The 19,255-nt window shown below is 41.7% G+C and overlaps 2 protein-coding genes across 2 annotated transcripts in view; one reads left to right on the forward strand and one right to left on the reverse strand.

The window, feature by feature from the left end:
- The first annotated feature begins 1,805 nt into the window (after positions 1–1,805).
- ATMIN (ATM interactor) lies at positions 1,806–12,981 on the forward strand. The gene is made up of 4 exons (XM_081273120.1): positions 1,806–2,170; positions 8,914–9,039; positions 9,815–10,014; positions 11,173–12,981. Exons 1-4 carry the CDS (start codon positions 1,835–1,837, stop codon positions 12,977–12,979), a joined length of 2,469 nt encoding a protein of 822 aa, XP_081129246.1. The 5' UTR covers positions 1,806–1,834; the 3' UTR covers positions 12,980–12,981.
- Positions 9,876–19,255, reverse strand: part of LOC308637074 (uncharacterized protein C16orf46) — a 32,033-nt gene continuing 22,653 nt past the window's right edge. Inside the window, exon 2 of the transcript XR_014019546.1 lies at positions 9,876–10,001. The gene's annotated coding sequence lies outside the window, so the exon portion shown is untranslated. The remainder of the gene's footprint in view (positions 10,002–19,255) is intronic.

The raw sequence follows: 19,255 nt of genomic DNA on the forward strand, positions 1-19,255 counted from the left end.
GCTTACCCAATCATCAAGTTATGCACTTGATCATCACCCTTCAAATGCTGCTTGGACACAGATGCAGCAGTAAGTGCAGAGTCAATGACCTCCACAGTCAATTGAAAGTTTTCCAAAAATGAATAAATAACTAATGCTCATTGAACACTTAGTAAGTATCAAGTACTGTGCTAAATGTCCCATTGACTTATTTTAATAATCTCATAAAGCAGATAGCATTACTAATTTTGTTTTACTGAAGCAAAAGCCAGCAGTCATAATCAGCCAGCATTCTAGACACTATTAGGCTAAATCATTGCCCCCCATCAAAGCATCCACATCATAATCCCTGGAATCCACATGTTATCCTAGGAGCCAAAGGGACTTTGCAATTGGAAGATCACCTGGATGGGCCCAATGTGACCATTAGGGTCCCCAAGAGTAAGTAGAACGTAGTACAGCAATAGCTGCTTGCCTAGCATGCACAAGACCCTAGGTTCAACACCCAGCACCACAAAAAATGTGAGAAGAAAAGGTGGAAAAAAGAATAAAAGTCACAAGAAAAAACAACTACTGAAGAAGTCAGTGGGATGTGATGGGACAGATTCAACTCACTGATTTGGTGGGAGAAGAAAGGGCCATATGCCAAGGGATGCAGACTACCTCTAGAGGCTGGAAAAGGTAAGTAACCAGTCTCCCCCAGAGCCTCCAAAAGGAGCCAGCCCTGCTGACACCTTGCTCTTGGCCAATAACACCCATTTCAGACTTCTATAGAACTGTAAGATGTTACATTTGTTAAGATACCAATTTTGTGGTCCTCTGTGATTAGCAGTAGAAAACTTACAGATGCTAATATCTAAAAATTGGAAGTTCTTTCACACATACAACTAGCAATACCAGAGATGAATAGCAGCCACCACCCCTTTTAAAGATGTATTTCCAATTTACTGCAATCCTCACCCCTCCCTTTTGTCTACCACCACCACATATTCCCATTTACAGGATTCCTCGTCTTTCTAGGTAGATCTCCATGTACTGAACTACACTGTCTCCCGAAAAGAAATAGAATTTCAGCAAGTAAAATACAGTCAAGTAAATATGAATGCCTTAAAAGAATCGACCCTGACAACTGCAATGATCATTTAATCCCTAGTGTGACCTTGGGCCCTTGGTACTTGATTTTTTTTTTTTTCTTTTTGGTCCTTTTTTTTTTTTTTTAACTTTGAGACAAGGTCTTGATAAGTTGCTGAAGCTCTCACTAATTGCTCAGGCTAGGCTCAAATTTGGAATCCTCTTGCCTCAGCCTCCTGAGTCTCTGGAATTACAGGTGTATGCCATGACACCCGGCAAGTTACTTAATTTCCCTAAGCCTAAATTTCCTTTTTGCACAATGGAGACACACCTGTTTCTGTGGTTTTGAGGACACAAATGAGATACTAAGTGGAAAGTGCAACCTTCAGAGCCTGGTTCGTGGTATGCTTCAATGAAGCACAGTAGAAATTAGGGTTACTGCCTCTCGTGCAGTTGACCTTTGGGGTTCTTGATGATCTTTAGGAATCAGAGCTCCTCAACGCGTTGCTCTTTCTCTCCACCTGCTGCCTGAGGTCGAGTTCCTAGGAACGCTAAGAACCAACCATCAGCCGGACCAAATACTCTTTACCTGCTGGCTTCAAGCTTTCCCTCCACTTCCTCCCTGGGTGTGCGCTCCCGCGGACACGCGTTTTCCGCCACCGATAGGTGGCGCCGCAGCCGCCGTGCCGGCCGGATTCTAATAAGCCCGGCAGCCCCGCCCCCTTCCGGAAGTGGCTGCGGCGGAGGCGGGGCCTGCGAGCTGGTCGGGCGCCGTGCGGGAGCCATGGCGGCCTCGGAGGCGGCGGCGGCGGCGGGGCCCGCGGCTCTGGCGGCGGGCGCTCCTCCCGTCCTGGAGGCCGCGCGGGGAGCCGCCGCCGCCGCCTCGGGCCCGTGGGGGCCCCTGGGGTCCCGGCTGAGGGGCAGCCGGCCGCGGCCCGCAGCGGCACGGCAGCAGCCCGCGGCCCCGGCGCCGCCCGCGCGCGAGCTGATCCAGCCGTCGGTGAGCGAGCTGTCGCGGGCGGTGCGGACCAACATCCTGTGTACAGTGCGCGGCTGCGGCAAGATCCTGCCCAACAGTCCGGCGCTCAACATGCACCTGGTCAAGAGCCACCGCCTCCAGGTGAGCGCCGCGCGGCGGCCCGACAAAGCGGCCTGGGGCGCTGGGGTGGCCGCGCGGGGGCGGCGGCTCCCGGCTCCAGCCCCGGTGTTGCCTCGCGTGGCTTCGCCCTGCCGCGCCTGGCGAGGGCGCCTTGTCCGGGTTCTGTGGATGAGAAACAGGTGCTGCCCGCTTGCTTTCCGCCTGCCAGCGATGCCGAGTGGGTCCTGCCCAGTTGTTAGAAAGCAGCTGCTGCAGGTTTGGCCCTAAGTGCCGTCACTTGCTTAGGAATGGGACCCCAGGGACTTCCCGTGGATTTCCGTGAGGAGGGCAACAGTGTAACGTGACAGGTCTGAGAAACCCACATTATGTAAAAGGGGGCGTGATTTTCAACCTTTGGTGCACTCTATGGAAAGGCTATTAAAAATCCAGAGGACTGGCCCTACCCCAACCTATTAAGTCATAATTTCTGTCATTACTGTCATGCCAGCAGTGACATAATAGGAAAACGTAAGTCACTGTAAAGCAAGTTTGTGTATATGTAGCTCTCCAGCGTCTGAGTTGACTCGGTTACCCAAGTGTTGCATGTTCTGAGCTTCAGGTAAATCCTCATAGGAAACCATCTTCGAACCCGACTTCTGATAAGATCAACAGGAATTCTGAGGTTGTAATCCGGAGTGGAACAGATAAACGTGTTGTCTGGGAAAGGTGATCTCTTTTACACCAACAGAACCAAAGATATAACAGCGTTCTCTTGTGAAAATCTGTCAGGCAGGGGGTATGCTGAGGAAGACCTGCAGGCAGGCTGTGGTGTTATACAGAAGAGTTGGGTTTCCCAGAATGATCTTCAATGTACTGTTTTCTCTTTCATACTAAATTATAACTAAATCTAACGTTGGTCGGGGATTCTCCAGCCTGATACCTAGGTTCTTGATCCACCTTCAGTGTTGTCCCCTGGCTGGTAGACATAAGTATGTCTCTGAGCATAAAGCTAAGCTGCCAGTTTGTCCAGGAACCTCTCTTGTGTTAACGAAATTATTCTAACCAGCATTTCTTAGCAATTTATATTTTTCTTTTCTCTGGATTTGCTGTTGGGAACTCTAACTTTCAAGATGTTGTTAAGCCTCTGTTTAACATAAATATACCACTTAGTCTTCAGGACTAGTTTGACAGTATGAGTAGGTTTATTTCTGATTATGTTTTTAAAATAATGTAAAGGTCAGAAATCCACAAGAGACCAGTACATAACATAAAATAGGCCTGAGAAAAAGTATGTTTGAACCAATACAGGTTTTTTTGTTGTTGTTGTTTTTTTTTTTTAATATTTTATTTTTTAGTTTTTGACGGACACAACATCTTTGTTTGTAATGTGGTGCTGAGAATCAAACCCGGGCTGCACGCATGCCAGGGGAGCGTGCTACTGTTTGAGCCACATCCCCAGCCCCCAATACAGGTTTTGATAGTTAAACCTTCACATGGAATTAAGTATTTCAGAATTCTAGTATCCTCCTTTGCCTAGAAATTAGGTGAAGTCATTTGGTTTTCGTCATTCACTTTTCAGTTTTCTTTTATCTGAAGACAGCACAATATACTCAGGATCTCTTTCTGAACTTAAATGTAGAGCAGTGAAAGATGAACATTTCAAAGATTCCTTCAAAGTCACTGGATCAACCTTTTTTTTTTTTTTTTAGAGAGGAGAGAGAGAGAATTTTTAATATTTATTTTTTAGTTCTCGGCGAACACAACATCTTTGTTGCTATGTGGTGCTGAGGATTGAACCCGGGCCGCACGCATGCCAGGCGAGCGCTCTACCGCTTGAGCCACATCCCCAGCCCTGGATCAACCTTTTTAAGCAAGAATTAAACTCTGTTTCAGAACCATCACTATTTTTGTTTTTATTTTTTCTTTTCAAACAGCTCACTTTGCTATATTCTTCTGCTGATTATTTGTTATAGTACTGGAGATTGAACCCAGGGCCTCACACATGCTAGGCAAGCACCAAGCTACATCCCCAGCGCTTTTTATTTTGAGTCAGGGTCTCCCTCCAACTTGAGATCCTGCTACACCTCCCACGTGGCTGAGATTACAGGTATGTGCTGCTGCACCTGGCCATTCCCTTTCTAACCAGAGTGCCAGTAGCCCCTGGACATCCACTGTCTTGGTGGAAAGGAGTCCGTTTTCTTTAATGAAAGTAGCCAATGTGACAAAATAGACATGCCTGTATTGTGGTGCCCCAGGGTGGCAAATCTATACCCTTAGCTTGATTACTGCCTGGAAAACTCTTCACACTTTATTCTTGATACCTGATGTTATCAACATGTTTGGGAGGAGAGAGAGGCAAGAGAGAAGCCTGGGGACTTGGGCTGGCCAGGAAGTTCTCTGTGGCTTTAGGGGTGTCCTCAATCAGGTACATGCAATCCCTTTCTGGTCTAAAGCTATTTCTAAGTATGTCTGATCGATCCACTTTCTTATATTCAGTGGAAATTTTCATTGTTTTGGTTACACTACTTGCATCATTCTGATTTCTTTCCTCTGTTTTTATTTCCCAGGTTATGATAATCTTTTGTTCCTACCCCATTCATTGTTGTATGGTTCTTATTTTAATATTCCTTTCATAATGTAAATGATTAACAAACCCTTCTAAAGGATAATGGGAAAGAATGGGGGGATTGAATTGTAAGCTGGAAGGAATTTTCTTCTTTTTGGGTTTATGTGGGTTCTTAATCTCCATGTTCTATGTCATTGCTTTAAGGAAATTTGAAGTATCCTAATCAAACCTTGCCTGCAGTGGGATCCATAGAGAAATGGGAGCTATGATGATTTGGGATGGAAGCTAAAGTGATCCAGAAAAAGGAAGAGTGGGAGTAAATAGGCCTTTCTTGACTGCTAGAGATTCTTTGTTCCTTGGGTTTAAGAACCTATTATGGAGCAACATTATATTTTTAAAACATGGCCCAGAGGATATTATATTATGTTCAGTCTAGTGGTTTGCTTTTAATGTGCCAACTTGCTTTGTAGACAACATTTTGCAAAGACTACAGATTTTCGCTTTAGAGTAAGATGACAAAGCAAACTAGCTTTCTTCTTGGTTGCTTTCTGTAAAGGTGATCTGGTGCTGGACAGCAATTGCTACCGTCCTTACAAACCTTTCCCTTTATCCTTTACAACTATGTCCCTCCTTTTCCCTTTTCTTTTGTATGTATATTTTTCCATATTTTTTAAAACAATTGGTGATTGTTTTTAACATTTTTTTAGTTGTTAGTAAACCTTTATTTTATTTCCATATTGTTTTTGGATTGTTTCCTCTTGTAGATAATTTTTCAAATTCTGTCACTTAAAATATTTCTACGTGAAGTTTTTTTGTAGACTTTTTTTCGATCATGCACATAAAAGATGCAGTACCATATCTGGTAAGTTATATATAGATAAAGTGGTTTATACATAAACACCGCTTTCTCACTGTGGTTCTTGTTTTGTTTTGCTGTTGCCATTTCTCATCTCCCCAGCCTACCCAAGATCTTACTGTTTCAGGACCAGAATGGGAAGAAGGTTCAAAAACTGAGTGGACTACTGTGATGGGGGAGCTGAGGAGTTGGCCCCCATAAAGCTCAGGAGCTATACAGTGTTAGGTGATTACTGTGGCCTGTAAAATGGCAGGAAGAGTGGGAGTAAATAGGCCTTTCTTGACTGCTAGAGATTCTTTGTTCTTTGGGTTTAAGAACATATTATGGAGCATAATATAAAATATAAAAATATAATGTTGGGGTTATTGATATCCAATATGACTGTCTTTAGTGGCCTCATTGCCACAAGATATAGTTTTGGCTTAGGGGGCCACTTGAATATGTGTAGTACAGTGCCACAAGTTTATATTGGACATTTACTTTTTTCAGAATATTCCTAAATGCAATAGAAGACACAAGTAAATCCCTGCTCATGAAAAGGTTTATGAAATTATAATTACAGCTCAAGCATCCAAAATCTGAAATGCCTTGAAATCTGGTAAATTTTTGAGTACCAAAATGATGCTCAAAAGTTTTATATTTTAGAACATTTTGGGATTTTCAGATTAAGTATGCTCAACTGCTGGAGTGTATACAAATATTTAAAAATCTGAAACACTTTGATTCCAAAGCAATAAAAGAGTAATCAGAGAAGATAAAGGGACCTAGAAAGTGTGTAGTTAGGGACTTTGTCCTGAACTTGGGTCATACTCTTAGGCTGTTAGAAATGTTTGGGTGAAGTAATGACATGACTAAAGCTGTATTTTGAGAGAGATGAATCTGGCAAAGTCTGAATGATAAAGACATATTTAGAGGTTAACAACACAGTCCAGAGTCAGAAGACTTCAACCAGGAATAGAGAGAAAGGAACATCTGGGAGGTGGAAAAGGTGCTTGAAGAGGGTGAGTTTGTGGTGTGGACACAGGAGGGAGTTTGAAAGAAAAGGGTTGCTTTGCACCTCTGAGGATGTATCAGAAGTTTTGAAGTGAGCCAGTCAGCAGTTTATGGAGCATGTGACAGCCTAGAAGCTGGAATATAAATGGTAAAAGATTTCCATAAAAACAAAACACTAGATGAATTGGTGAGTGAAATGAAGTTGGGGATGAGGGACAATGTCAGTTGTTATTAGAGCCAGCAGATTTGGTGTTCAAGAAAAGCCTGGGCAGTTAGACTTGACCAATTGAATAGCTAAAGTACCACTTTAGTTTACTGGTGTTGAGTTGGTTGGCATAATAAAGCAAAGAAGGAAAGGAAAGCCTCTGCCACCAGTGGCCAGAGCCAACATTAATTGCTTTATTGTGCGGTGAACACTGTTCTAAGCCTTTCTGTGTGTTAGTTCAGTCCCCACAGCGACCCCCAAATGCACAGTGTTGTTACTCCCACTTTGTAGGTAAGTAGACCAGCCAGTTTAATTTGCTCTAGTCACATAAAGTGGCCAGGTAGAGAGTTGAAATTACAGCAGGCCAGCTCCAGAACTTCCAGACGTACAGCTACATTGTAGTTCTTATCCCAGACTGCACACTGGGGTCATCCAGCAAGGTTATAAAACCAAATATGGGTTCCAATCCAGTTCCAAGACCAGAAAACCTGGGGCTGAGTCCAGGCACTGGTGGTTCTCAGGGCAGGGACCAGCCCTGCACCCACCCCCACCTCCAGTGCACTGCATGTAGCAGGTGGCCTGCTGTCTTCTATAAGGAGGAAGATGGCTCCAAGAGGTGTGTTAAATTTCTGTCTTTAAAAGGCTTAGTCTGGTGGGCTGGGCATGTGACTCAAGCAGTAGCACGCTTGCCTGGCATGCGTGCGGCCCGGGTTTGATCCTCAGCACCACATACAAACAAAGATGTTGTGTCCACCAAAAACTAAAAAAAAATAAATTAAAAAAAAAAAAGGCTTAGTCTGGGAGACGGGAACTATAGAAAAAATGACAGCTCTTAAGGTAGCATAGGTGCTCTCGGAATTCTGAGAAAGATCTTCAGGGTGGTGACAGAACAAGGAACTGGACAGTCTAGAGCACTGAGCTGGGCTGGGCCCATGCTAATCCAGACACCTAAGCTACAGGTAATCCTGAGAAGCAGGTCCCCTCTGTTTTAGAAATAAGTAAACACTGGCTCAGAGGTTAACTACCTTCCCAAGATCACACTAGTCAGTAATGGAAACAGTACAAACCCAGCCCTCTCCAATGCCACATGCACTTCTACCTGATTTCTGTCTGAAGGTAGAAGAAGGGTATGGGGCTCAAATTGAACCTTCAAAGAAGGAGACTCATCCAAGAATGGATATAGTGGGTCCAACTGGAGGTGGGCAAAGCATTAGGCTGAGTGGGACAGTGTTTGAGAAAGGGAACAGGAAGGGCATCAGCAAGTTCAAAAAGGCCAGCCTCAGCAACTTGGCAAGACCCTCTCCCAAAAAAGAAAAAGGGATGGGAATGTAGCTTGGTGGTAAAGCACCACTGGATTCAATCCCAGTGCCACCAAAAAAAAAAAAAAAAGGATTAAGTGAGGGGCTGGGGCTGTAGCTCAGTGGCAGAGCGCTTGCCTAGCATGCATGAAGCACTGGGTTCGATCCTCAGCACCACATAAAAAAAAAAAAAAAAAAGGCATGCTGTCCGTCTATAACTATACAAAATTAAAGAAAAAAAGGGATTAAGTGAGTTGGTATGTAGTCAGTGCTTAGAACTGAGCCTGAATCAACAGTTGTGTAAAGGTGTCAACTAGTTTTTTGGTACTTTAGGGGGCAGTGCAATGATCAGAGAAAGACAAAATGCCATTGAATAGGGGGTCCCCAGGCCCTAGTCAAACGAAGTTTTTTTCAGGGACTTAAGACAAGGAATCTTGGGGTAGAATAATAAAGAAGACCAAAGGTGACACCCCAATCTTGACTATGAATAACTGTGTGAGTCCATTTGCAAAAGAGAAGCTAGCTGCAAGAATATGGATTTTAAGTTTCGAAGAGTTTTAAAGGGATAGAGAGAAGTCAGGTTTATATTTTATTTTATTTTTTTAAGAAAACATAGTTGGGGAAAAATTTACAATTTATTGAGAATAATAATTTACATGCTATAAAATATATTTAATTTAAATGAATAACTCAATTATTTTAGTAGATTTATGGATGTGTAAACCCATCACCACAATCCAATTTTAAAACATTTTCCATTCCCTAAAAAGAATGCTTGTGCCCATTTTCACATATTCCCTTATTTCTACAACCAGCCTGTTCTGTTGTGGGTGTTTTGAAAATAATTTTTTAATTTTCCTTTTGCAGGATGGCATAGTAAATCCAACAATAAGAAAAGATTTGAAAACCATACCAAAATTCTACTGTTGTCCAATTGAAGGATGCCCTAGAGGTCCCGACAGACCATTTTCTCAGTTTTCTCTCGTAAAACAGGTATTTCACTTAATATATTTCTCTGAGGATGATATACAGATGGTATAAACCTAGTATGCAGTCTAATTACTTAGCAAACATTACCAGAGAATTGAGAATAAGCTCTTGCTAAAGCTGCTGCCCCTGTACCTCCCAAGTGGTAGGTACAAGGGTTGAGTGTGGGTGTAATTCCAGTGGACAGAAAGGAGGCTTATCTTGGAGGGAACATTACCAGGAGTGGGTTGGAGAGGAAGAGAAGTACCTCTCCATCAAAGAGCAAGAATATTTGTGCTCATAGTTCTCTTAGGTGAATCTGCTTCCAAGGGCTTAGGGCAAAGACACAAAGCCACTGTCCTCCCAGGGAAGTGAGAACCTGCAGAATCCAGGAAAAAAACAATTTCAGGAGCAGCTATCTTAAGAGGAGGGAGGGGCCCAGCCACTAGGGAAAGAGGTATTTGGGCCTGGAAGAAAGCTCTGGAATGTTTCCTCAGGAACTGCTGCAGGGTGTCCAGAGGAGAGCATCTTAAAGACTTTTGTTTTCCCTGTCCTGCAGCACTTCTTTGTAGGTCAGTCTCAAGGCCAGTACCCTGGATCCATTCCAAAGTAGTTTCCTCTGTGCGTGAAGCTAAAGCCCTAAGAAGAGTCTGGTGATAAACTGCAGTTACCCTGTTCTTTTCTTGAGGGTGGACTGTTCTGTTTGTACCTGTGAAGTCACTATTAAGCTGGGTGTGTTGATGTTCTCAGGACTTGGTGCCGTGGCTGTTTCTCACCCTCCTTCCTTCTTTGCTCTCTGTAGCACTTTATGAAAATGCATGCCGAGAAGAAGCATAAATGCAGCAAGTGCAGCAATTCCTATGGTACCGAGTGGGACTTGAAAAGGCACGCAGAGGACTGTGGCAAGACCTTCCAGTGCACATGCGGCTGTCCCTATGCCAGCAGAACGGCATTACAGTCTCATATCTACCGAACTGGTCACGAGATCCCTGCAGAACACAGGTAAAGAGCAAAGAAACAGTGGCACATAAGTCAGTAGCTGTGGAGGAGTTTCATCTGAAACTTCCTGGAGAACTAACAGTACAAGGAGAGGAAAAGGAATGATGGACAAGCAATATGACATCAAAGAAGGGAGCTTTTGGAAATGGCACCAGTGCTAGCAAAGGATTGTATCTGGTTCTGGAATCTGACCCAGTTATTCCTCCTTTTTCTATTGCCAACTCTCTCAGGGTCTCTTACTATGCCCATTTGAAATCTGAATTTCCACCATCTTCTGGTAAGGAATATCAGATTGCTGAAGAGTAAGTTTTATCATGACTCTGTACTACCATATATTTTTCTTTATCTGTAGATGGGACACAATGACTTTATTTTTATGTGGTATTGAGGGTCAAACACAGTGCCTCACGTGTGCTAGGCGAGCACTCTACCACTGAGCCACAACACCAACCCTGTACTTCTTTTTGAGGGAAGGGAAAACTAGGTCTTTAGAAATTTTTTAATGGAACATCTTGCCAGTCAGTGGTGCATGCCTGTAATCCCAGCAACTTGGGAGGCTGAAGCAGGAGAATCTCAAGTTCACAGCCTGCCTCAACAACTCAGCAAGTCTCAAAATAAAAATTAAAAAGGGCTGGGGAGGTAACTCAGTGGTAAAGTGCCCCTGGTTTCAATCCCTAGTACTCAAGAAAAAGTAAATTTCTATTTGTTGTAATAGCTTCCAACTTTACGGATGGTGAAACTTGTGTTATGTATACCTCTTTTGGCTTCCTTATGGTTAAATTCTAGTACTTACAGCATTTAAAAAAAAAAAAAATATGCTTTCTTCTTCCCTATCTGCATGTTTCTGAATATCTGCCCCATAATAAGCCCCATTCCCAGAAGTTCAAGAAGGGAATAGTCTTCTTTGGGTGGGGTCTGACCTGTGATAAGGGCAGTAGCATGTATCATTAAGACATAGTGTCATGGTCTAAGAAAGCTGCATTCCCCCCCCCCCCCCCCCAGTATGGAGGCTTGAATCCAGAGCCTTTCACGTGCTAGACTAGGCTGGCCTCAAATTTGCAATCATCTCACCTAAACCTCCCAAGTAGCTGGGATTACCTCACCCAGCTCAGAAAGCAGCATTTTAAAATTGTTTTCTTTTTGCTTTGTCATTGTCTTTAGGGATCCACCTAGTAAAAAAAGGAAAATGGAAAACTATCTACAAAACCAGAAGTTATCTAATAAGACCATTGAACCATTGAGCACTCAACCCCCTCCTCGACCAGATCCTCAAGAACTAGAAACTTCAGAAATAAAATTAGTAAATTCTTTTGAAGATTCTTGCAGCTCTAATGCCAGAAAACAGAGTGTCACAACACCTCCGAGATATCCTCAGAAGTTGCTTCTACCAAAGCCCAAAGTGGCTTTAGTTAAACTTCCAGTCATGCAGTTCTCTCCTGTGCCTGTCTTCGTGCCTACAGCCGACTCTTCGGCCCAGCCTGTGGTGTTAGGTATGGATCAGGGCTCCACTGCAGGTGCTGTGCACTTAGTGCCCTTGTCAGTAGGAACCCTGATCCTTGGCCTAGAGTCAGAGGCTTGTTCTCTTAAGGAGAGCCTACCTCTTTCAAAAATTATAAATCCTGTTGTTGAGCCAGTTAGTACCGGTGTTCAAGTGAACTTGGGTAAAAATCTGTCTAATCCTTTACAAGAACTAGGGAACACGTGTCAGAAGAACAGCATTTCTTCAATCAATGTACAGACGGATCTGTCCTATGCCTCACAAAACTTCCTACCTTCTGCACAGTGGGTTGGCCCTGATTCCTCTGTATCATCTTGTTCTCAGACTGATCTGTCATTTGATTCTCAAGTGTCCCTTCCCATTAGTGTTCACACCCAGACGCTTCTGCCCAGCTCTAAGGTAACTTCATCTATAGCCGCTCAGACTGATGCATTTATGGACACTTGTTATCAGCCAGGTGGGATCTCCAGAGAAACCCAAACCAGTGGGATCCAAAGTCCCACACATGGCCAAGTACAGATGGACCAAGCTGGAATGTGCAGAGACATTTTTGAGAGTGTCCATTCATCATACAGTGACCCTGCAGACACTATTATAAGCAGCAGCTTAGTAGCAGAGACAGTAACTCGTGGTTTGTTACCTCAGAATGACCCTAAGACTTTAAATCGAGATATTGAGAAATCTGCACCCATTTTGAGCTTCAGTGCACAGAATAGTATGCTTCCTTCACAGAACATGACAGATAATCAGACCCAAACCATAGATTTATTAAGTGATTTAGAAAACATCTTGTCAAGTAATCTGCCCGATCAGACATTGGATAACCGTAGTCTTTTGTCTGACACAAACCCTGGGCCTGACACTCAGCTGCCATCTGGCTCAACCCAGAATCCTGGAATAGATTTTGATATTGAAGAGTTCTTCTCAGCTTCAAATATCCAGACTCAAACTGAAGAGAGTGAACTTAGCACCATGAACACTGAGCCAGTCTTGGAATCACTGGACATAGAGACCCAAACTGACTTCTTACTTGCAGACACATCTGTCCAGCCCTACGGGTATAGGGGAAGTTCTCACTTCCTAGGCCTTGAGATGTTTGACACGCAAACGCAGACAGACTTAAACTTCTTTTTGGACAGTAGCCCTCATCTGCCCCTTGGCAGCATCTTGAAACACTCCAGCTTTTCCATGAGCACTGATTCATCAGACACAGAGACCCAAACTGAAGGAATCTCCGCTGCTAAAAACCTATCTGCCCTAGAGAGCAAAGTTCAGTTGAACAGTACAGAAACACAGACCATGAGTTCAGGTTTTGAAACCTTGGGGAGCTTGTTCTTTACCAGCAATGAAACTCAGACAGCAATGGATGACTTTCTTCTAGCTGATTTGGCCTGGAACACGATGGAATCTCAGTTCAGCTCTGTGGAAACTCAGACATGCGCCGAGTTGCACGCAGTCTCCAACTTCTAAAGGTGAAGTCCAGGTTGGATGGTGTTTATTATTTCCTTCCAGATTTAGATAATGGGAGCAGGGACAACAGTATTAACTCTGTTGAATGTAGCTGATGATGCAGTTGCTTAGATTCTTTGCAGTTTTTTGCCTTTTGTACTTGTAAACACAAATTTGTGTATAAATGTGAGTGTATTATAAAGTGTAAGATGTTGATCTAAAAATGATTGTTGTTGTGTTGCATACATTTGCCCTTTTATAGATAGTCTTTCCATCTTTAAAACTATATCTTGTTCCTATAAAACCAATACAGCCATTTAGCTGAAGCCAAGCTTGCAAGGTAGTAGAGTGCAAACTTACCAAATCTCCAAAATGTTTTAGCAAAGTGTAACATACTTAAATTGCACCTAAAATGTCTTCTAGAAAAATGCTTCTGTGGTTGGAGACTCCTGTTGCTGCAGCTTCATCTGCTTTGCCATCTCTCTTCTGATTTGAAGACACCAAGGGAATTTACAGCTGTCTTCAGCTTTTGCAAGTTTCCATGTAGTCACTGCCATCCCTCCACTCATGAGCTATTACTGATGCTAACATGCGCGAACAGTCCTTTCCTCACAAGAGGTTTGTTGCTGTGAAATTATTACTGCCTAGAGAAAGGGCAGCAAGCACTTAGTGTAAATAGTGATTCTTCTAAGCACTACATCCAGACTATGGAGACACGGTTGTTAAATCATGCCTGTTAGTTCATCCTGGGGTGTGTGGTCCTGTGCTTTCATACCACCATCAATCCAGAAGCCTTCTGTGCCCAGATGTGTGGGAGTTTTCCCCATGTACCAGCAAGCAGCTCTGCAGCAGATGCCACTTGGGTGTCCTCTAATGGTCTTCAATTCTGACACTATCTGGAGTCCAGGCCTCCAGAGTGTCTAACCCAGCACTTATAAATTGGGGTTGCCACAGTCTCCTCCCTGGGTTCAATTTATTCATGAGTGGCTGGCAGAACTCAGGGGAACATCATATTTACTGGTTATTGCAAAGGATACAAATGAAGAAATGCTCAGGGTGAGGTATGGGGGAAGGAACTGGCTTCCATGCCCTCACTAGGAGAGCCATCTTCCAGGAATCCAGGTTTGACTATCTGGAAGTTCACTGAACCCAGTCCTTTTGGGCCTTTATTGAAACTTCAAGGGTATGATTGATGAAATCACTGGCCGTGATCAACTTAACTTTCAGCCTCTCTCCCCTCCCAGAAGGTAGAGGGTTAAGGCAGGGTAAGACTGAAGATAATCCCACCCCTCTAATCATGTCTTTGCTGTGATGAGTCCTCATTATAAAGCTACCTAGGGGCTGCCAGCTACCAATGATCTCATTAGCACACAAAAAAATTGCTGGAAATAACAAGGATTTTAGGAGTTGTCTACTACCAGGGAGGGAGACCAAATATGAATATTACCACATCTATAAACACCCTTCCTGCACTCCACAGCAGACCAAAGTGGGGCACCAGAACTGCTTCCCACCATGCACCTCACATACAGGCTGCATCTGACTTGTCCTCAATGTTAAAGTAGGGAAAGAGGACACTACCCCTCAAACCCAGATTTCAAAACTACTTCTGAGCTTGATAGGGCGAGAGTGCAATCTGCAATTATTTTAAAGTTACTTTTCCTTCCATCCACCACCCATCTTTTCCTTGAATAAAGAAACACAGGTCTAATAAATATATCATTTGTGTCTTGAGGCTAGCAGAATAAACTATCAAACTTGCTTCAGTAATCAAGAATATTTTCTATTTTGAGACAAGGACAGCATCAAGTATGCTTTGGGAGTTCTCTAGTTAGTAGATCCTGTTTTGTTTTGTTTGTTGATTTTTTTTCTTGGAATTGGGGATTAAACCCAGGGGCACTTAACCACTGAGTGACATCCCCAGTCCTTTTTATTTTTTGCTTAGAGCCTCACTATGTTGCTGAGGCTGGCTTTTTTTTTTTTTTTTTTTGAACTTGAGATTTTCCTGCCTTAGCCTCCCAAGCTGCTAGGATTGCAGGTGTGTGCCACTGTGCCCAGACTGAATTCTTAATTGTTGCCCAACTGTCAGGCAAGTGCAGCCTGTGTGTTTCAAACTTTACCCAAAAATGCTCTGTTTTTTCTGTGGCACATGCTTGTGCTGCTGAAACCTAACTCCTCAAAATAGAACTTAAGAAGGAAACTAATGATTCATTAAAGTAAATTGATAGTGTTGGTAATAATGCTTATCCCATATGTCTGAAAGAGAATTGGTAATGGATTAATAACATATCCAAGCAGATGAACTAATACCTAGTAGATAACTTTGCTTTGGTCACAGTTGCCTATGAATATGAGTTTCAAAATGAACATAAAGCCTTAACTTAGATTTTCATTGTTTTAGAATCATCACTGCCTTAATGTTCAAACATCTATTTAAGTCGTCCTGATAAAGAAGAAATGCATGTTTGTTTATGGCTTTTTGTAAATACATATGCAGTGATCTATGGCTTTACTTCTGTTTGTGACGATGTTTGTTAATCCAGCCAATAGTTATTTACAAAAAGTGGAGCATGTGATTGTTCTTCGTGTACAAGAACTGTTCCCCCGCAAAACTTTAGTTACCTGGATTGTCCTAAGATCATTTGTAAAAACTGAAATTCAATAATTAAAAGGAAGCTAGAATTCTTTTTGTGTGAGTTTTTTGACCTGCTCATGAAATGACTTATTTTGTTGCTTTTTTACAGACTCATCTTCTAAAAGTGACATGACAAAGTAACTGTGCTGTTAGTTTCATTATTGTTTTACTTTTTTTCATGAAAATAGACTAATAATTTTCCTTTTTAAATTTCAGGTGAATAATTTACCTAAAAATGGCAATCAATTACTACAATTCACACATTACCTGATGCTACCATTTTATAATGGTCTACCTTTGTTTCTAGATAAGGTGGTTCTAGGCTTATGAGTAAAAACAAGAGGACTAGAATAATTATTTCTTTGCTCCATCACCAATTTACAGGAAAGCTGAACTATTGTGTATCTGACTGCTTTAGGTCACAGGAAAACAAAAATTTTGTAAACTTACCTGAAAGATGCTGAGTAAAGTCTGAAATTACTTTTTCATGTGAAGACACTGAACAGTATTGGTCTAGCCATGAAATAACTTTTATTAACTCTGCCAAATAATGGGATTGTTTTCATTTAATCCTTTCTGGCCTCAATTTTAGAGATAGTAATTCAGTTCAAAACTGCTCATCAAAACTTGCTAATACTGATGGAGAGAATGCTGGTACATTAAAGGACCTTAAGTTAACTTTAGGAACGTAGGGATAGTACGTGCAGTTTCATTTTCCTTTTACCTCACAATATGTATGTTTGTTGTCACCACAAGTATGCTGAAGTGCCATTAATTAGATCTGATGCTAGGAGAAGACAACATATACCCTTTCATACTCTCAACATCTAAATGACTCCAATTGTTAAGTGATGTGAGTTTTAATCGAGTTCCTTCAGGAAGATGCTGGCTGGTAAGTAAAATATTCATATGACCAAAGAAAATGACTTCACTTTTGTAATGGTTAAATCCAAGGGATTCTCAGTTGTTGGGATTGTATTTATTATTAACAGTTACACAATATATTTGTTTACACACTAAGACAGGTTGAAAGAACACATGGAGGAGAAGGTCCATAGGTTCTCCAAACATTAACTAAAATGGGCTACATTTAAAAACAAGCATTTTTGGAAGGAGGAGAAGGTCAAATTGTAAATAAATAAAAACAATGTCTATATAACACTTGAACTAGATTACCAGTATTCATTCAAAACTTTAGACAACCTAGGGAAAATACTATAACTGCCTTACTAATAAATAACAAAAACATCTGTAACTTTGTTCTAAAAACACAAATTTCATAAGTTTGCCTATGAGGAACTTAATGCCACAGCCCCCTCTATAATTTTTGGTATTTTACTCTGAAGAAAGTTAATGTTACGGGGCTGGGGATATGGCTCAAGCGGTAGCACGCTCACCTGGCGTGCGTGTAACCTGGGTTCGATCCTCAGCACCACATACCAACAAGGATGTTGTGTCCGCCGAGAACTAAAAAATAAATATTAAAAATTTTCTCTCTCTCTCTCCCCCCCCTCTCTCACTCTCTCTTTAAAAAAAAAAAAAAAGTTACAGGATACTTGGCTACAAAATTTTTTTAAAAAAAGAACAACAAAATAATTAAAATACGTTGTATTTTTATCAGCAAAATAAAATATTTCTGAAATTGAAAAAACTTAAATTAGTGACTTGTTATTATCAAATACTGGAATTGTGGCTCAATGGTAGAGCGTTTGCCTAGCATGTGTGAGGCCCTAGGTTTGATTCTCAGCACTGTATATAAATAAATAAAATAAAGGTCTATTGACAACTAAAAAAATATTAAGAGGAAAAAAATTTTAAAAGTACAAGTGTTACTCCCTACAGGAGTGAGCTTTGTAGCATAGCATGATATGTGTAATTGTCCTGAGTTTCACATTTTCTTATTTCTGCTTACAGCATTTTACTCTCTGCTTTTTGGTGATCCATTGCTTTTTCCATGTCCTGGGAGCAATATTTGGTTTTATGAGTGCGTCTCAAACATGTTGCTGCTTAGGAATGAATTTGAAATTGATCCCTCTACTACTTTATCTTCTTTTTTCTTGAGCTGCAATAAGAAATTTAGTGACTTCAGAAAATGCAGTGTCCTCGCTAAAATAAAAATTTGGCAGAAGTCAGTGCATCTGAATTAACCTCTCACAAAAGGATATTTAACCATTAAAACTCTCCTCCGTAACTTAAAAAGCCATCTAAACTCTGGCAACCTGCTTTAACAATTATACCATCTTAGGTCATATCATGGAAATAATTTTTGTTTTATCTATATTTGAGAGTACTGTTAATGAATTGCAAGATACTGTTGATCCTTTTTTCTTTTGTATCTTTTTTTAGTAAGATGTGATGTATTTAAAAACCATTTAAATCACTCTTCTGTAACAAGGTATGTGCAAGAAACAGTTTGCTAAATAGCTACCACAATGATTAGTATCTTTCTGATTTCCTATTTTCCTGAAATTTAAAGAAATCAATCCTGAGGATTTGAAGAAATAGACAAAGAAATGACAGATTTGTGGACAGTAACAGGGCAAGTGGTATTTGTCTCAAGTTCTATGTTAGATTCTAGTTCTTGTCAGAGCACATGTAGAATAAAACAAGTGAGATTATAAAAAGTTCTGCTTTCAAAGACATAGGACAGTCACAACCTTCCTGCACTGCTAACGTGACACCAAGAGTTTTTTAAAAAGTGGAAAAACTGTTCCATTTAAGAGACTCAGGGGAGAAAGGTTGCTTTCATGTATTCTTATGAAGCATATACTTGCCAGTGGTTACCGAGGTGTATCACATGCTTCTTAATATTTACACCTGTTCAGCACAAGCAGTCACCATGGAAAAGAATCTGTTGCTTAAACATTAAAGGATTCTGAATAATAGCATTAAATGTAAAAATATTAATAGAATCATCCTGAAAACCTTGCCAAAACAATCGTGCACATCATCCTGAAGGAGGAAGGCAGGGAGGCCCACAGCCGCTCCTGAAGTGGGCTCTACTCTTTCTTGAGAGACTGTTCTTAGACTATCTAAAGACCTGGACAAGACCATCAGAAAGGACCAGAACACAAGAGAGGGCACCTGTGCCTTTAGGGATGAGATGAGCAGGGTATTGCCCAGCGTCCCTTCCCATTCTGATCAAGGCTTCTGCTTGCTTTGTGAGTAAGGTCATCAGAGAAGCTGCAGAAAACAGTGTGTTCTAGAATTGCTGATTCCCTAAAGCAGTGGTTCTCTGCTAGGTGACTTGCCCTCCAGAGGCATTTGGTACTCTGGACATATTTCTGGTTGTCACAGCTGGGGTGCTACTGGCACCTAGTGGGTCAAGGCTGGGGACGCTGTTCCACATCTCTCAATGCACAGGACAGCCAACACAAAGAATGAACCAGCCCAAAATGATAATAGGGCCTAGGTTGAAAAGCCCTGCTCTTAAAGATGGCCAGTTGCTGGGATGGGTGGAACTTGAAGCGTTCTATAAATGCAATTCAGTCCTCTAAGTTATGGTGCTCTTTAGAAAGTATGTGTTAATAGAAAAGGTTGAGATCAGTAGTATGTTTAAAAACCTCCTCAGGGATTTTACTATTTACAAATATTAAATTCACTTAGTATTGTTTTTGTTTTTTTCTCTCACAGGAAAGGCCAGGATTCACAACAAATCTGGG

This window comes from Spermophilus citellus (assembly GCF_964194105.1).
Source record: "Spermophilus citellus genome assembly, chromosome: 18".
Lineage (NCBI taxonomy): Eukaryota > Metazoa > Chordata > Mammalia > Rodentia > Sciuridae > Spermophilus > Spermophilus citellus.